This window comes from Benincasa hispida, chromosome 6 (assembly GCF_009727055.1).
Source record: "Benincasa hispida cultivar B227 chromosome 6, ASM972705v1, whole genome shotgun sequence".
NCBI lineage: Eukaryota > Viridiplantae > Streptophyta > Magnoliopsida > Cucurbitales > Cucurbitaceae > Benincasa > Benincasa hispida.
This window is the reverse complement of record NC_052354.1, coordinates 20,009,742-20,029,017: the sequence shown is the minus strand read 5'-3', so window position 1 is coordinate 20,029,017 and position 19,276 is coordinate 20,009,742. Positions and strand designations below refer to the sequence as shown.

At 38.1% G+C, this 19,276-nt stretch overlaps 1 protein-coding gene across 1 annotated transcript; it reads left to right on the top strand.

Annotated features, from left to right (window-relative positions):
* Positions 1-16,372: 16,372 nt before the first annotated feature.
* Positions 16,373-18,963, top strand: LOC120079316. The gene is made up of 5 exons (XM_039033468.1): positions 16,373-17,005; positions 17,894-17,993; positions 18,078-18,207; positions 18,343-18,438; positions 18,544-18,963. Exons 1-5 carry the CDS (start codon positions 16,642-16,644, stop codon positions 18,679-18,681), a joined length of 828 nt encoding a protein of 275 aa, XP_038889396.1. The 5' UTR covers positions 16,373-16,641; the 3' UTR covers positions 18,682-18,963.
* The last annotated feature ends 313 nt before the right edge of the window (positions 18,964-19,276 follow it).

Sequence of the window (19,276 nt, the reverse complement as noted above, 5' to 3'; positions counted from 1 at the left end):
CTTATACACATCTAGATGTGTATAAGAGACAGGTCTAGGTTAATGAACCCCTAGGTAGAACATTCAGTGGGAGGTACTTGAGGCATATGATGCTTTATTTAAACCTTTCACGTTTCTCCCATATAGTCTACACCGTGAGATCTACCCTTGGCCTCGTGGCACCCTGGGAGTGTCCCCCTAAAGGATGATGTTTGGGTAGGTCAATATCAAGGTGGATGGAGAGAATGTTCATAGTAAGTGGGAGCGGGAAGTGCGACAGCATATCCTACGGTCTCCCTCGTTGGATTGAATAAAGTTTCTGCGCATTGCCTCAAGGCACCTTGGGAGTGTCCCCTTATAGGATGTCAGTTTTGCACATTTCTTTATTTGATCTCTTGTAAGAGGATAAGGTTACTTAGTCTCTTGTCCTAATCTATTTCTTCCCTACAGTGGGCTCATTAGAGCGGGACTCTAGCGTCGAAAGCGAGGGGTCACACTTACGCGAAATTGTTAAGGGTTAACAGTTCTAGACTAAATAAATGGTGGCTGTTAGGTTCAGTTCTAAGAGTTGGTTCTGCCTAATGGTTGAGAATGTCTCATCCCAGTGAAGGGGCATCTGATCACCCTATTGATGACGTTTGTCCTCCCTCGCTAAGGCATCATTGCAAAATAGAAGTCTTAAGCACTTAGGGTACTTGGAAACTGTTTTGCTAAAATTAATTGGTTAAAATATGGTTTAGCAAAATCTTATAAAAGTTTGTTCATTTTTCAGCAACAAGTTTTTAAAATGGATACAGCCCCTATAGCTTTGCTTAGCGCCAACAAACTTACTGGCGACAACTTTTCAACTTGGAAACATATGATCACAATAATACTAATAATCGAAGATCTCATGTTTGCCCTTACGGAGGTCTGTCCTCCAATTCTAGCTCCCAATGCCGCTTAAATGTTCAAGAGGTGTATGAGCGATGGACACGAGCAAATAAGAAGGCCCGAGCCTATTTATTGGCCAGTCTTAAAGACGTGTTGGCCAAGAAGCATGAGGCCATGGTCTCAGCGTGTGAGATCATGGAGTCCCTGCGGGGGATGTTTAGACAACCGTCTGAACAGCTCAAGCACGAGGCTCTTAAATATATCTTTAACTCCAAAATAGAAGAAGGCACCTCTGTTCATGAACATGTGTTTATAATGATGGTCCACTTCAATGTGGCAGAGTTGAATGGGTCTACTATCGATGAGGGCAGTCAGGTTAGCATAATCTTGCATTCTTTGCTAGAGAGCTTCCTGCACTTTGTTAACAATGTGATTCTTAACAAAGTGAAATACACCTTTATAACTCTCCTCAACGAGTTGCAGACATACTAATCTTTACTGAAAAGTAAGGAGACAAAAAAGGCTAAGGCAAATGTTACTTCATCTTCTAGAACGTTCCATCGAGGTTCGACCACAAGAATGAAGTCTACACCTTCTACTTCTAAATCTGCAAAGGGGAAGAAGAAGAAGGGTGGTAAGGAGAAAGGGAAAGTGCCTGCTAACCTACCACCTGTCGCTCCAAGGAGGCGTCCACCGCCGATTGAAAAGGGAAAATGTTTCCACTACATCCAGAATAGACATTGGAAGAGGAATTGTCCTTGCTGGCTGAAGGAAAGGAAGGCCTCGAAGGTAGATAAAGATAAATATGATTTACTTGTACTAGAAACATGTTTAGTGGAGAATGATGTTTCTGCCTGGATAATTGATTTAGGTGTCACTAATCACATTTGTTCTTCTTTTCAGGAGATTAGATCCTGGCGACAGCTGGAGGCTGGTGAGATGACAATACGAGTAAGCACCGGGCACGTCGCCTCAGTTGTGGCTGTGGGAGGCATCCAGTTATCTTTATAGAATAGGTTTCTAGTTTTAAGAGATGTATATGTTGTTCCTAAACTTAAGAGGAACCTTATTTCTGTAAAGTGTCTGTTACAATATAAATATACGCTTTCTTTTAATATGGATAAAGTGTTTATTCACAAAGACGGTATTGAAATTTGTATAGTTTATCTGGAAAGTAACTTGTATGTGCTAAGACCGTTAGCCTTAAGTTCCCTCCATAGCATAGAGTTGTTTAAATATGCCGTAACTCAATCTAAACATCAACGAATTTCTCCAAAAGAAAATACCCAACTTTGGCACCTTCGATTAGGGCACATCAATCTCAATAGAATTGAGAGATAGGTGAAGAATGAACTTCTAAGTGAGTTAGAAGAAAATTCTTTACCGGTGTGCGAATCTTGCCTTTAGGGTAAAATGATTAAAAGACCTTTTACTGGAAAAGGTTATCGAGCCAAAGAGTCTCTTGAGTTAGTACATTCTGACCTTTGTGGTCCTATGAATGTGTGAGCCCAAGGTGGCTATGAGTATTTTATCAGTTTTACTGATGATTACCCTAGGTATGGTATGTTTATCTGATGCAACGGAAGTCTGAATCCTTTGAAAAGGTCAAAGAGTTTAAGGCTGAAGTTGAAAACGCATTGGATAGACAGATTAAAACATTTCGATCAGATCGAGGTGGAGAATTTTCGGACTCGGCATTCTAGGACTATTTGATAGAACATGGAATCATTTTCCAACTCTCAGCATCGGGTACACCTCAACAAAATGGTGTAGTGGAGAGGAGAAATAGAACCTTGTTGGACATGGTTCGTTCGATGATGAGTTACGCTTCCTTACCGGACTTGTTTTGGGGTTTCACAATGGAGACTGCGGTATACATACTCAACTGTGTTCCTTCCAAGAGTGTTACGAGAACACCTCTAGAGTTGTGGAATGGGCGTAAAGCTATTTTACGTCACTTCCGCATTTGAGGTTGCCCTGCACATGTGCTTGAGGCGAATCCCAAGAAGTTAGAACCACGGTCAAAGTTATGCCTCTTTGTAGGCTACCTCAAAGATACACGAGGAGGTTATTTTTATGATCCGTCGAAAAATAGGGTATTTGTTTCCACGAATGCTATTTTCCTGGAGGATGATCATATTAGAGAGCATAATTCATGTAGTAAAGTCGTGTTGCATGAACTTTCCAATGAAACTACTGAAATTTCAACAAGAGTTGTTAAAGGGTCTGCTTCATCAGGAAGAGTTGTTGATGATAGTTCATTTAGTAGGTTGGTTCCACCTCAAGAGTTGAGGGAACCTCGACGTAGTGGAAGGGTTGCGAACCCGCCCGTTTGCTATCTGGGTTTCACGGAAATCCTTGCTAAGGTAGCAGATGGCGACGTTGAGGATTCGTTGTCTTATTAGAAGGCAATGAAGGATGTTTTTAGCCTCATCATATGTTTTGTCTAGTAGACCACCAGCCCTCGTGATTTTTAGAGATGCGATCGAGGATGTTCTTAGCCTCATCATATGTTTTGTCTAGTAGACCACCAGCGACTGCCGCATTGGCAGCGGTCTGTGAAGCGAGATTTAATCAATGATAAAAGATCTCCATTTGCAAGCAGTCTGGTGTGCAAAAGCTAGGGTTTCTTTTTGCAAAATGACGCAAGTAACAGACTAAGACGAAGAAACTCACTTTTATATGTTGGGCTTGATGGGCCCAATGCGGATTCTGCGGTGGCAGGCCTCGAGCTACTAAAAAAGCCTATCGTTTGCACTCCTCACATTTATGAAATTGCAGAGTCATACGTCCTTTCAGCTGCAAATTCATCATGTCCTTAGAAGCTGAAGCGATTAGACTTCTCAGTTTGCAAAAAGAATTTTCTTTGGAGTTTTATTCGAATGGGCGCAAGGTAAAGAATTAATGAAATGAATTCATCAACGCAAATGCATCTTTGCAGAGAACGGGCAACAACGCATGTATTCCCGCAACACACCCCTTAACTAAATGCATTTCTGGAGGATCGGGCGCATGGTATTTCTACCAGCGCAACACTACCTCAACATAGTTCATTTTTGCTAAGGACGGGTAAAGAACACATACGAGCACAACACACTCCTTAATGCAATGCTTTGAGTTGGATGAACGCAAAGTGTATCTTGTTGTACAAGATGCACCCATTAACGCAATGCATATCGGATGTTGATTTTTTTATTATTAAAATTTTGTTTTTATTTTTATTATTATTTTTTTCATCAACGCAAGTCATAAAGACCTTGTGGCAATCATTTTCTTCTTATTCAACAATCATTCACCAAGTTAAAAAATAATGCATTAAATACAGAAAAGTTAAAGGAATTAAAGAAAGCACAGAAAGAAATGCAAGAGAGTTAATTGAAGAATAAATTCGTAAAGTCATAAAAGTGGATTTAAAGAAGCAATAAATGACAAGGTTAAAAAACAATAAAGACAAGAATTTAGGAAGCGTTTAAACATAGTTTTGAGATATGGATCGGAAGATAGTGTTCTCTGATTAGTGCAATCCACATCTCTGCAGGCGGTCCAGCTTACCTGCCCAATGTATTTAGGGACATTGCTCTTTCCATTAGATCCGGGGGCTTCAGAGTTGCTGGGCAACGTTCCAGATGCTCTATTTTTAAGTTCAGAAGCCAGCTGCCCCACTTGAATCTCCAAATTTCTTATTGAAGACGCCTGCACCTGCGTCACGCATCATTTTTATCCATATACTGCTTGAGCAGGGTCTCCAATGAGCTCTAAAGGTGTTTGAAGATGAGGGTTGTTGGTTGTGCGATTACCTTTGTTGACCATGATTAGAATTGTGGTGAAAAGGAGGAGGGTTTCCCCGATTCCCTGAATTGCCACCCCGATGGTTGCTTGGCCCTCCCTGGCTAGGATTCCCTCCCAAATCGAAGTTAGGATGGTTCCTCCAACCAGGATTATATGTGTTGCTGAAGGGGTTATTCTGGATGGCGCATACTTGCTGGATGTTCGATGGGCACATTTCTGTTACATGAGCCCCTCCACAATTAACGCAACTGATTGCAGCCACTTGAGCTGGCACAGCGGGTTGTGTTGATTGATGGGGAATAGCTTCTTAATTGATTGCCATCGATTGGAGTATAGAGGTCATTGCCGCCATTTGTGCGACCAAAGTCGTCATTGTCTCCGCAGGGACAATGGCAGATTCATTCTTTCTTCTTTCGGAGCCTCTGCCTCCATAACCATCATCAATCCAGTCATTCATGTTCCGCGAGATGTAGTCAAGGATGACCTTGGCCTCGATATACGTCTTATCCATATAACCTCCTGCCGCAAAGGCGTCAGCAACGACCTGCGTTGATCTGTTCAGGCCATTATAGAATGTCTCCATCAGGACGCAATCGGGTATCCCGATATGCGGACAATTTTTTACCAGTCTCCTAAATCGCACCCAGGCGGTGCTCAGGGTCTCATTGTCCATTTGTTTGAAGTTCAGCACATCCTTCTGTCACTTTACGTTGGTAGTTAGAGGGAAAAACTTCTTCATAAACTGCTCAACCAGCTGATCCCATGAAGTAATCTCATTTGGCTCTAGTGAGTGAGCCCACCTCTTGGTTTCATCCCTCAAGGTGTAAGGGAAGAGATATAATCTAATACCCTCAAGGGTAACACTAGGTATTGAAAAGTTGCCGCACAACTTGATAAAGTTGGTCAGGTGGGCGTGTGGGTTTTCACCTTAAAGACCCCCAAATTGCCCTACGTTTTGGATCATTTGGAGTATGACCGACTTGATCTCGAATCTTGCATTCTCCTTAACCATCGGCCTTGAAATCCCAAGCGAAAAATCGTATAGATTGGGCACTGCGTAGTTCCTCATGGGAATGTTGCGGTCAGCAGCAAGGAAAATTGGATCTTGCGCTAGCCGTACTGCCCCTTAATTTCCTACGGGAGCCGCATTGTCATTATTATCTGCCATATCAGCTGCTTTCTTTCGCCTCGCTCGGTTCTGGCATGCCCTAGCGTGAATGTACGCTCGATTTCTAGGTTAGCTTCGAATTCTGGTTCAATCCTAGTACTCATAAACTGTCAGATTGCTCTCCGCGTTGAACAGCCAGTACAAAGAGATCTGTCCTGCAAAATATCACAAATATACTCAACAAGAACCATTACCAATCCCCGACAATGACGCCATAAACTTGTTACGTAAAATTTGTAACCATAAGCATAAGGACAATGATGAATATGAATGAATGAACAAGTCCATGTCCCTGGCAACGGCGCCATAAACTTGATGACATGATTTTTTATGTTTCTATTTTAAGCACACGCACTACGATATATGTTGCAATGATATGCGATACTACTTTTAGATGTATGCATTATTAATGGAATGCTTGTAGTATGTTATGCGTTGTCACAAGTTTCCTTGCTTTGAAACCAAGTATAATTTCATCGCAAGTTTCTCGGAGTGATCCGAGGTCGAACACAGAGATTGCATAGTTAATGCATTACGTTCATGATATATGCGATCGGGGGTTTTTTAATTAATAAAAGATTCATTTATGCAAGTATTTAAAATTGCGGTAAAGTAAAGTTGCGGTAATAAAATAAAGTGCGATAAAAGTAAACCTAAGCTATATTGATACAAGATATAGGTTACATGATACATGATATCGAGTTTGAGACTGACTGTGAAGATTATACAAAGAATCGTGTTATATGGTGGCAAGGCTTTATGTACGAAGCAGAAAGAGAAAAGATAATTAGTACAAACATCACAAGTTCATTAATTGCGTTAAAGATATAACTACGGTTCCGCTTTCCCTTGACGTACACCTTTCGGTGATCGGTCGTGTTCCCACATCTCTGTGGTGAAACAGGGATGAACATAATGAACGTAAGGTTGCTTCCATCTCTAGAAGTACTTCTCGCTTTAGTTAACGCATTCTTCTAACCTTCTCTCGACAGATCAGAATGGCATCTTCACTTCTGCTCTCACAGGTGAAAGATGCCGTCTAGCATGCTTAAGCTAAACATATTTATTTCTTTAGCACAAATTACTTTACTTGTTTAATTTATTCTAATTACCAAGGGATTAAGAAAACATCATAGAGAAAGCAATTAATGAGGAACGGAAGTGACAGAAATATGGAAATAATAATGATCATAACATTTAATTATAGAATCAAGAGTCTGATACATGGTGTGAATGATTTAGACTAAGAAGATAAGATACAATAGATGATAGAGATAGAAACAAACAGAAGAGTGCCAACATCTTGACACAGATCTGGATGGAGAAATCGCTTATCAGCGTATGGAGTGAATGGAAGAATGAGCGTCCTTCTCAGGCTTGCTCAACCGGTAGAGTTGATCTAGGTATAGAGCTTCACGGCGGGGATTCAAAATAATTTGCCCTGAGACTCACCTCTCGGCCTTGCCTCTTTTCTCTCGGATCTTCTCCGATTAGCACTCAGATCAGCCTCTCTCTTAATATACAAATATCAAAATAGCCTCGTATCAAGTATATCTTTCAGTGAATTCTCTGAGGGTATTTATAGATAAATGCTTTGACTCTCTGCCGTGTGGTCCCCACTTTATTGTTATGGAAATTTCGAAAATGGTGAATAAATATTCCTTCTGTTATGCAATCAATCTGTGTAAAATGCACAACGGTTAGTTGTACACGTGTTCAAAATCCTCCGCGATTGTGTTGCTGCATTTACATCTTTCGATCGTGTGCTTGCATGCGGTGTTGTTTTTTATTACCGCATGCGGTTGAAGTTGCGTTGATCGCAAAGCTCTTGATCGATTGTTGCACGCGCCGTCATTGCGTTGATCGTCTATTCATTCCTGAATGATGGGCGCAATGCGACGTAGATGCGTTAATCTTTTTCTCTTGAGCCATGAACGCATACGGTGACTTAATTTCCTGCAAAACAGACTTGAAATATTCTTTTCTACCATCACAATGGTGTCAGTGGGTGTATTGCGACAACTTATAATTCTTGCATTTCTTAGCTAATTTCTTTACAATTGATGCAACTTTTCTTTCTTTTGGCCACAATATCTAAATAAAGCAGTATAATAACTTGTATTTCTACAAGTTATCACACCCCCAAATTTAGATATATGCTTGTCCTCAAGCATATCTTCTACTAAGGCAATAATGCTAAATTCCTATCCTAAATTTTTGCGTTAATTGGTTGCTTCACATGCTCCACTTAGGCAAAATTTCTTGACAACACAATATCCTTCTATCCTTACTAATTCATATTAAAGCCCTATTTATTCTTCTATACAACAAATTTCTGCTAAAAAATGCCTTTCTAGTTTTAAAAAGAATGCTAAAAAATTACTGTTAGCACACTGAATTGTTGAAGTCCCCGTCAACGGCGCCAAAAACTTGATGCATTATTTTATGTGATGAAATATTGGAATGAAATGCGGTGATGGAAATGCATTGTGCAACAAGTTTCCTCAGCAGAACCCAAGTATAAATTCTACTGAGTTTCCTGGTAAGTCCAAGATCGAACTCAGGGACTAGGCAAAACGGTATGTGGTGATAATTTTTAAGAAGAGTTTGCGGTAACCAATAAATCAAAGAGTTGTTTTGGGTTGTTGTTTGCGGTATAAAAAGTATACGACGGATTTGAGAAAAGATTGATTATGTGGTAGATACACTGAGTATGTGGAGGAACGGGTTGAGAAAGTCTTTAGCTAGCGTTTCCCGGGAATGCGTCAAACTATGCGATCATGCTACACTCATGCGATAGCAAATCATTTTCCAATGCAAATGCGCTGCTCCTAGTTCTAGGACGCATGTGATGAATACGATAATGTCCATAGAGCTTATTTCTAAGTCTCTACTTTTTGCCTATGCGATGATGCAAGATGCATACAACGACAAAGTGACCGCACACAATCTTAACCTATCTCTAGGATGCATGCGATGCATTAATAGCAAACAGTGCTTATTTCTAAGCTTCTATCTCTTGATTATACATTCTAATCTGACTCTTCCGAGCTTAGATTCTAACCTAACTTTTCCAAACCTAGATTCTGTCCTTAGACTACTCTCCCGAGTATCTCTAATGGATGAATGATGCATACATAATACAAGATAATCGCATAGAATGAAGATCCCCAGTTATACTAGTTAAGTGCTTCTCAACCCATTTGATAGATTTAGCTACTCATGCGTAATAAACAGAGAGTGAATAGATATAAAGAAGTAAATTCCATTTCTATAGATAAGTTTAAGTACAAAATGACAATGGAAGATAAGGATGGAGAGCCTGGTAGCAATCCCTTGCTTCCCAAGGCTTTACACTTTAACTTTATCCTGTTTAGAAGATATTCCTACTTCCGCAGAAGTTAGCCTTCTCTCTGATCTTGACGCTTCGGCACTCTTCCAAGTTCACCGGAACGATCTCTCGGCACAATCTCGCTTCTCTCGTTTCTGCCTTAAATAAAAGAAAGACTAAGAACAAGGCTACTTCTAACTATGGAGAAAATTATCTAACTGTCAAACTTGACGACGAACTCAACTGACCGAACTCCTTCTCTGAAGGTTGCCTTTGGTATTTATAGAGCTTCGGGGTGAAAGGCTTCTTCTCTCTTTTGATTGCACTGATGTGATAGCATTAATTCTCTGTATGATACGTCGAATATTTGTCACCGAAAAGTTGAGTGTACTTGCTACAGTAGTTCGTTAGCGGCTTGTCAACTTCATTCGGATTCGACCGTCATCAGCTTTCTGTCCCATCGTGATTTATTATGCTTTTCACCTAGATGTGCCCACCAAGTTGCGCCGGCTCTATGCGGCAATCCTTCTTGAGTAGATATTTGCGAGCACAAATCACCGCAAAGCCTTGGGGTAATGCTACGCTCGACCGTTGCTTTCTTGTGATCGCATTCTTCGCCTTGCGTCAACGCATATTCTGCACAAAAATACAAAAGTTAACTGTTTTCATGCGATGAACGCATGCGATCGCAATGTCATGAACTTAATACTTTTTGGACACAATCTTATATATTTTATCAAAGCAAACCTGCATTGTTTAATAACTTAGCACTGTAATAACGTGTATTTCTGCCCGTTATCACGAAGCTGCTAAGAAGGCTATCTGGCTCAGGAAGTTCTTGATAGAACTAGAAGTAGTTCCATATATGTCTAGGTAAATCACCCTCTATTGTGATAATAGTGGTGCTGTGGTGAACTCCAAGGAGCCTAGGAGTCACAGGCACAACAAACACATAGAGTGGAAAAGTATCACCTGATCCCCGAGTAGTGCATCGAGGGACGTGATCGTCATAAAGATCACTTCAAAGCACAACGTTGCTGACCCGTTTAACTCTCACGGCTATAGTGTTTGAGGGTCACCTTCAGAGCATGAGTCTATGGGACCGCCCGCGGCTGGACTAGGGCAAGTGGGAGATTTTCTTATACTGGGCTTTTATGCCCTAGTTTGTTGTTTTGTACTTGTTTTTGTACACCCACTTCGCTTTAGAAAAGTAGGAGATTGTTGGGGTTGGTGCTCTAAAGTATCGTGTCTTTGTAGTTTTGTACGAACGCTTGTGATGTATAATATATGATATTTACTTCACTTCTTGATTTTGCTCATCTAAATGTTTTATTTGCTTTACCATAAATCAATAAACTAAAATATCTGGTTGTCTTTATGTAACTTAAGCATGTATGTGGTGACATACAAGTGGATCATGTATTAAGTGATAACAAAAATGGTTTGTAGTATATGGATATAGGAGGGAAACCTTATCTTGGTGACACTACAGATGCGACCCACTTTGTGGAATAGTTACAAATGTTGTGACTTGTCATAGATGGTTTGATCCTGATCATTCATGTAAGGGACATGCGAGCGGGGGCGTCCTATACAAAGAGTTTGTATAAGACCTGACCACAAAGTGTCAACGTCTCATTATATAACACAGTTCATGAACAAGAAGACTTCACTTCACTAGGATGACCATAGGTAACATGACCTCAATCCTGAGTGAGTTGGGAAATCTGCCATTGAGGGTGGTTCTTTGATTTGCACGGGTGCGAATTGCCAGGCCGCCGACTCAAACCTACCACTTTGGGGATTCGCCTGATTTGAGAGCTGGAAACTCAACTACACAAGATAGAATTCACTCCTTCCCCGAAGCAGAGAATTCACTCCTTCCCCGAAGCAGAGGTAAGTAGATAGATAACTCCCTTACGGGCTTATTCTAGGGCTTGAACAATGTGGTATCACAAACCTTCTCATGGCCCGAGAGGTGTTCACACATAGTTGGACTATGTTATTTTGTTCATTAGTGGTACTTAAGGAGTGACATGTAACTACAGGAGCAAAATGGTAAATTGGCCCAGCTATACTTACGAGCATCTGTGAGAGTTATCATACTCATGATTGGTTATATTCGATGGACACAGAAATATATCTGTGGTAAAAAGAGTTTAACTGTCGGTCTTTAGTGGAATGTCGGACAGTTAACGGATGGTAGATTCCATGGCTAAAGAGTTTAGTCAGCTATACACGTATCGTTGGAGCTTCGAGCCATAGGTCCATAAGGTCCCTTTGGTAACTTGGATACAAGTTGAGAACCAGTTTTTGGGTCAGTTTGAAATGTTCAAATTGACAAGAAAGAGTTCAATTATATATGATATAATTGAATTGGTTAATTATATATGATATGATTGACTAAATGTACGAGATACATTGTTTTGGAGGAAATTGGATATAAATATGATTTATATCAAGTAGAGGAGAAAACACTATAGTTGATATATGATATCAAACTATAGGTTAAAAATATAATATGAGTATATTCATTATTTTATTAATTGGGTGGTGATGAGATAATTGGCCGAAGTTTTCTCCGAATTTGTGTGATAGTGGGAAGTTCAATTCAGTTCTAGTAACTGAAGAATAAAATGAAAATTGTTTTCATTTTGCTAAAGACACACTAAATTGCTCACAATGTGATAAGTATTGTATCGCTTAGAGTTGAGAGCCTATACGATAGCACCCACTTACTAAATGAGCGCACACCCACGCTTTCTAAACGATCGCCCGCAATTTCTTAAATGATCGTTTACCTTTACTAGATGATCGCTTAGCGCCTGAGCGTAACTAAACGATCACTTACCTTTTCATAGACGATCACTTAGCAATTACTACACGATCGCATACCCCGACCTAGATAGACGATCAAGCACCTGACTATATTATCGTCTTCTCTTTCTCCCACTTGCTTTTTCGTAGTACACGATAGCCTTTCCTCCTCCCCTTTATCAATTCCATCAAAGTCCACCCTTTGGATTCTCCCTCTGAGAATACTGAGGGCTTCAAGTGGTGGTGTTGTCCCCGTTGCCTCTTGTTCGCGTGCTGCTGTTAGTGTAGACGGCCGTTGTGTTGTTGGGCGATTGCTTGCTGGACGAGAAAGAGTGGGAGGAGTTCGTTCACGATGAGACCAAGGTTTTTGAAGAAATTCTTCAACTGGTAAGTCTTTCGGTATTTTTGTTTTTATCTTTTAAAGCATGCCAATAATTTAATATTTTCAATGCATATCTGTATGTTAGAATGTATGTGTGGAAATTCTATCACAATGAATTGGAAAGATCCACTTCCACTCATAGGTACTCTTGTATAAGAGTTCCTTCAAATTCATCTTGAACGTGAAGAACTTCTCTCTTAGATACATCTTGTTGGGGAGATCCTTGGTTGCAAAAAGACCTTTTAGCTTGACCCACATCTTGTATGCCGTGTCTTGATCAATTACTTGTCTCAAGATACTGTCACTGAGATTCAGAATCAGAGTCCTATATGCTGTAAGCTCCATGTATTCTCTTTCTTGTGCTGATATAGTGGGTGGCAGAGTTGATGGGTCCAAAAGGGCCTTGTGTGCTCTCTATTGTCCAAGACAAACTTCTCAATTTCATATCATACAACAACCATTTCTGATCTGATTGAGTATCGAGTCTTGATTTCTTGAGTATCTTGATGCTCCAAGAATGTTGACTTTGATGATCTTTAAAAGCTCTGATACCACAAATTGTTGGGCTAACCATTCTTCATAAGGCCTAAATACCCAAGATCAACGTTGGAAAGATGAAGAAATGGCGTATAAATTTTCTACCAAATCCTCAATACTCAGCACTCGATGCTCGCCGTCTTCCTACTCGATCCTCGATGAGAATTCCCTTCTTCGTCTGATGAGTCTCTGTTAAATCCTCGATGGAACTTGATGACAACTGAACTAATACTCGATCGTACTCGACGGTTCTTAAACTATACTCGGTGCGACTTGAAGGTGAATACGATGAACTTGAAGCTACTCGATAGAGAAGAACGATGCACGATTGACTCGATATTCAGATTACTCGATGCGATTTGAATGATGAATGAATGGCGCATGATTTTCAGTAAAGAAAACATTCGTATGAACAAGAAAGATAAGGCAAAAAGATGAAGACACATTGTTTACATGGTTCGGCAAGATTGCCTACGTCCACGGGAAGATTTGAATTCTTTTTCTGATGAAGATTGCGTATAGTTTTATTGTTTACAGAAAACTAAGAAAAATGATGATAACTCTCTATTGAATTTGAAATTAGAGGTATTTATAGAGTATACCAGCTGACCATTTACAAAGTTTGTTCTAAACAAACAAAAACTGAGGTATTTGAGTAAAAGCTTCTTTAATAACCCATATTTCTCGCTCCTTCATCTCATTCCCCGATTCACATTGCTCTCCTACATTTTTTTCCTTGATTTTTTCCTTCTTTTGAATTTTCCTCTTGCTTCTTCCTCCCGTTTCTTCATCTCGCTTCTTTCTCGTCAATTTTTTAGTTTTTTCCTTCATTTGAATTCCTTATCTGCTTCTTCCTCGTCAATTTTGTAGTTTTTTCCTTCATTTGAATTCTCACCCTTACTTCTTTCTCCCCCATCTTGATCTCGCTGTTCTCTTCCCTTGCTGTTTGGTCTAATTCCAATCTTTGATTTGAGATGAGAAAAGAAAAAGAATAGAATAAGTCAGAAAAAACACAAAGAAGAAGAAGAAAAGAAAGACAGAAGAAAGAAGAAAAAGAAAAAGAAGAAGGCAGGAGAAAGAAGAAAGAAGAAGAAGAAATAAGAAGAAGAATAAGGTGGAAGAAGAAGACGTGGGTGGAGGAAGAAGAACGTGAAAATAAAAAAAGAAGAAAAAAGAAGGAAAAACTGGAAAACAAAGAAGAAGGAAGGAGAATGATTGTCAATTAGAGGTTACAATGGTAATTTCATGAATGGATGATGTAAGCAAAAAGCCATTTTTCATTTGTCTTCAAAAGTGAGATCAAATTTCATTTGAGCCATATATTTTGGTTCATCCATCCCAATTCCCCTTAGTAGTGATTTCTCTTCGGACTGACAAGAGAAATAACAAATTTTAAAGTTTCGTTTGAAAAAATGGCAAAAAGGTTTCAAAATTATAAAAATAGCAAAACGAATTTATATAATAGAGAATACTAATTAGTAAATGGCAAAACTATCCTAAAACAACAAAATTAAGTACAAATGAGAATGCACAGATACATTGCTTAAAAAATCACTCAAATATTATAAATATACTCTACCTAAACATTCTAAAACCACAAATAGACAGTGTCTAAACATTCTAAGCAAAAATTAAAAATCACCCAATATGGTCCTTTCCAGCTACCTATAGAACATGTTTATGTGAGGAAAGATAACGATCAGGCAGTGGGGTTCATTAAAAACTTATGGATGTCTACAACAATGGACTTCCTCCAAGGTGAGAAAGAGTAAAGTTGATCGTACTAGTGAAGTTGTTGTTGGCAATTGAGTATTTGAAGGAATTGCAACTTCAAGACGATGTGACTATTGAAAATATGATTGCATTTGACACCAAACAAGTTGTAGATATTTTCTTCGTCTTCATTCCAGTGATTATTTTGCTCATAGGATCTTGAAAGCCAACTTTAAATACTACCAATCCCATAACGTAATTGTTGAAAACGATCTTCAAAGTAAAAATAAAGAAACATGTGTGTGAGCGAAAAAGGTCGGTGACTGGCAAGGATGGTCGTCAAAAGCTAGTCAAAACGATGGAATTCAAGAAAGGGTTGTTGAACCAAGGATTGCATACATGAGATTGAAAAGGAGAAGAAAAGAATTTGGGGCCGGCTAAGTGAAGAAGATAAAGAAGATGAGATTTTATGGTTTTTTGTTATCTTATAATAATAATAATGATAATGGAAATATTATAAATTAAATTTGTATTAAACTACGATATATATATTCTAATATATATATATATATATTATAGTTTTAAACTTTCAAGTTAATTCTCATTTATATGTTTCTTTTATACAACAACCCATTTTTACGTTTTTATATGAAGAATTGAAACATCGAAAATAGAAAAAAAAAAAAAATTAGTTTGATAACAATAAGTTATTAAATATGAAGAAAAATATTTAGATATAATTGAATTTATAACAAATATTTAAAAAAACAAAAGTTAGTTAGATAAACGTAAATTTAGATAAATAAAAGATAAATTCCAGACATAAAAATTGGGAGAAAAAACCAAGGAAGTTTTGTTATTGTGTTTTTTTGTAAGTTTATTGAAAATAAATTCAAATATAATTGGTGGTCGGGAAGGGATTTGGTTTTTACAGTACACTAAATCATAATTTCATTTTATTTAAGCTTCAACAATTAGACTGTATTTATAATTCTAGACCCACAAAATCCTACGAAAGAAGCGTAACTCGTGTGTGAGGCATAGTAAAAACACAATACAAGATTGCAAAAGCGAATACTTATTGTTAGTTAAAAACAATAATGGTATAATAAATATAAGGTGACAATGAATAAAAATTGATTAAAAATACAAAAAAATGATCAAACTTAAAACGGAAATAGATGCAGTTTCTTAAATGATAATATGTATAAAATATTAGTAAAATCCTAATTAGGATAAAAAACTTTTAATCCCGAAATTTAAAATAAGAAAAAGACGAATAAAATAAATGTAAAATCTAAGATATATTATAATTAAATTCAAAATGTTGATAAACAAATTAAAGATCGATTAAAAATTCCTGAAAAAATCATTTTTCGAAAAAAATGGTTAAATCAAATCACCCATTCAAATTTTAAAAAAATGGGAAGAAAAACAAAACACCTTTATCCTGTCCTGTCATGTTGAATCTCATAAACCAAACGATTCTATTTAGACTATATTTCTATTTGGAAGAAATTGATAACACGGTCTCATAAAAACGATTTCTATTTATACGGTACTTTTATTGAGAATTTTTATACTCAATATATCAATTACACCGTACTAGAAAAAAACTGTTAATTGACCATATAAGGGACAATTTGGGATAAACTATATGTCATATCTTATTATTTCTATTTTTTTTTTTTTTTTTTTACAAAAATCAGAAGACACCCAGATTTTGCTATTTCCCCCCAATTTTTACTTGCTCTTCACATTCCCCAAGGCCCCACCACAGTCTCCGTTCTAAAGAAAAATATCTTCGCCATTTTCATGAACTTCACGAAACCAACTTTTCCTTCTCTTCTTCCTTCTTCCTTCTTCCTTCATTCTTCTTTCTTCTTCCTCTCTCTGCTCTCAAGTTGGACGGACTTTCACGCATACAAGCTCATCCCAAATTTCCCTTCAATCACGCTACCAACCCTCCGATTCACATCCCTTTTTCAGACTCCATTTTCACCCAATTAACACAAATCACTGCCGGAGCCCAGCTTCAAATCCGCTTCTCCAATGGATTCCCTCTCATCCGTCTCACCTTCCTTCGTTCTCCCTTCCAGAAACCCTCTCTCCTCCCGCCGCCGCCGAATCACCCTCTCTTTTGGAGACCTCCGGTACCCTCTCCCTCGTGTTCGCGCCTTGTTCGGTCCCCGATCGACGAAATTGCGGGAAGTTTCCTGTGGAGTGGGCGGTGCCGGCGTTAACAAAGGCGACACAGATGCTGAAGATGGAAGCGAGGATGTGGATATGGAGATGGCACTTAGCTTAGATGGAAATATTCCTGGTACTTCGAATGAGTTTGTGAAGCGTGTTTCTTCTCGTGCTTATGATATGAGGAGGCATCTTCATCAGACGTTTGATAGCAGCAGTTATGATGGTATTTTATACATACTCATATTCATCACACACACACGTTCGTCTTCAAATTAATGAATTGATTTATTTTGAAGGCGCGATTTGCTTCTTCATGCACCTTGTCCATTGGTTTTCGATCTGAATTTGTTAGATATCTGCCTTTTGCTATGGCTGTTGCTGCATTCTGCATTTGCTCTGTTTCGTTTTTGAGTTTAAGTTATTGTTATGGACTTGTGAGAAGCGGCTTTTTGCTTTCTTTTGAAACGGGGATCTAACAACATGTGATTGAGTTTTGTGCTTTCTTTTTACATACTTTTTCAGTATGATATCAGATAATACTACCGGATGCTCTCTTCTGGAGCTATGCAACTTATAGGGGTTAAATTGCTCATTTGGTAGGATGATTGTATCTATTTTGTGATGAAATTTAATAAGATTTCATAATGTTCTTGAATTTTCATCATTGATCGGTAAGCTAGTTGGATATGGACTAACCATTGATTATGTTCTTGAATTTTTAACTCTCAACAACTTGTGAGGACATTGTACTGACTAATTATACTCATTGGATATGACTATTTCTGGCAGAATTATGATGATAATTTAGGTCACATTTGTTAATCATTTGGTTTTTTAAAATCATGTTTGTTTCTTACCCCAAGGGGTGTCTATGTTTTTCTTTGGTGGGGTGGGGTGACTGGACATGGGTATAGTTTTTTTTAACTTAAAGAAAGGAAATATTATGTGGAAAGGTTCATTACAAGCTTGAGATATTAATTAACAATTCTCTTGTACTTGGAAGCTGCTTTGCTAATTATGAATAATATTTTCAAATCTTTATTTTTTTGGTGCCCTTTAATATATGTTCCTCTATAGTTTAATCTCACCATTCTTCCATCATTTCACTCAGTGTTGGAAGCCAATCCGTGGAGAGAAAGTTCGAAACCTGTATACGTATTAACACACAATGAGAACCAAATATGCACAATGAAAACTCGGAGAAATAGGAGGTAATTAACTGTCTTTGTTAATTGTTATTCTGGGCTTAACATTTAGTACCCTTTACCCAAGTCAGCATTTTGTTTGCTCAACAGTGAAGTGGAAAGGGAGCTTGGATTATTGTTTTCTAAAGGAGGAAAATGGAGGCCTGAAAATCAGAAAAAACAGTCCAAAACAGGAATTAAATTCCAGATGCTTGTGGAAGATATTAGGGAGGGAGTACTTGTAAGTGCTCATTTGTTCCCATAAATACTGTAGTATACATGGTTTTTGGCAATACCACGGAGTCCCAAAATGTAAACTCGATTCAGTATTGTTAAATATCGAATGATTAGTAAAAAGAAAAAAAAAATGTTACAGGTGTTTGAAGACGAAAACGAAGCTGCAAGATATTGTGACTTGTTGCAAGGTGGAGGCAAAGGTTGTGAAGGTGTATTTGAGATTGAAGCCTCATCGGTAAGAGATACCGATATTATCTCTCCGAATTCGTCTAACATAACTTTTTGTCTTATGGTTATTATACTATCCGAATTTCAAATTTGTATGTGCATATTTGTTCAGGTGTTTGATCTCTGCAAGAAGATGAGGGCTCTTGCTGTCCTGTTCCGAAGAGGGAGGACACCTCCTTTGCCTCAAAGCCTCGAGCTTAACCTCAAAGCTCGTAAAAGATCCCTCGAAGACCAGGACGAGTTGGTATGAACAACATATTTTCACAGGAAACATGGAACAATGTGATGGCAATTATACAGAAAAAGGCAATGGTATACATACATATTCTCTTGGTGTAATATAAATTGATTCTCTAATGATCTAGTCCCAAACAGTATCTACAAGATAAATTAGAAAGATTTAGTGAGGAAGACTATTTTCTTCCTTGATATTTCCGCTGTATATGATTAAGTTCTCAAATAATACCAAATTACACCGATTTAGATGTACCTATTATTTGATGGATGAACCGAATAGTCTTATGTTCGAAAACACACTTTATAATTTTCTTATGTTCAGGACATATCTCTGGGCCTAAAAAGGATTTCTTGATTGATTTTTAAATCTGGGTTAAATTATATGTTTCCGTACTTTACTTTTGTTTTATAATTGAAATTAATATTGGAAAAAGTGGTTTCTAATATGTTCCAGTGTATGTTCACAACTGGTTTTTAATGAAATTACACCTATATTTTAAGGGTGTTCGTGGGTTGGATTGAAGAGATTTTTAGGTCCAATTCAATTGTTTGGATTGTAAATTTCTTCAATGCGAATAACCCTCGTTAGAAAGTGAACCCAATCCAAT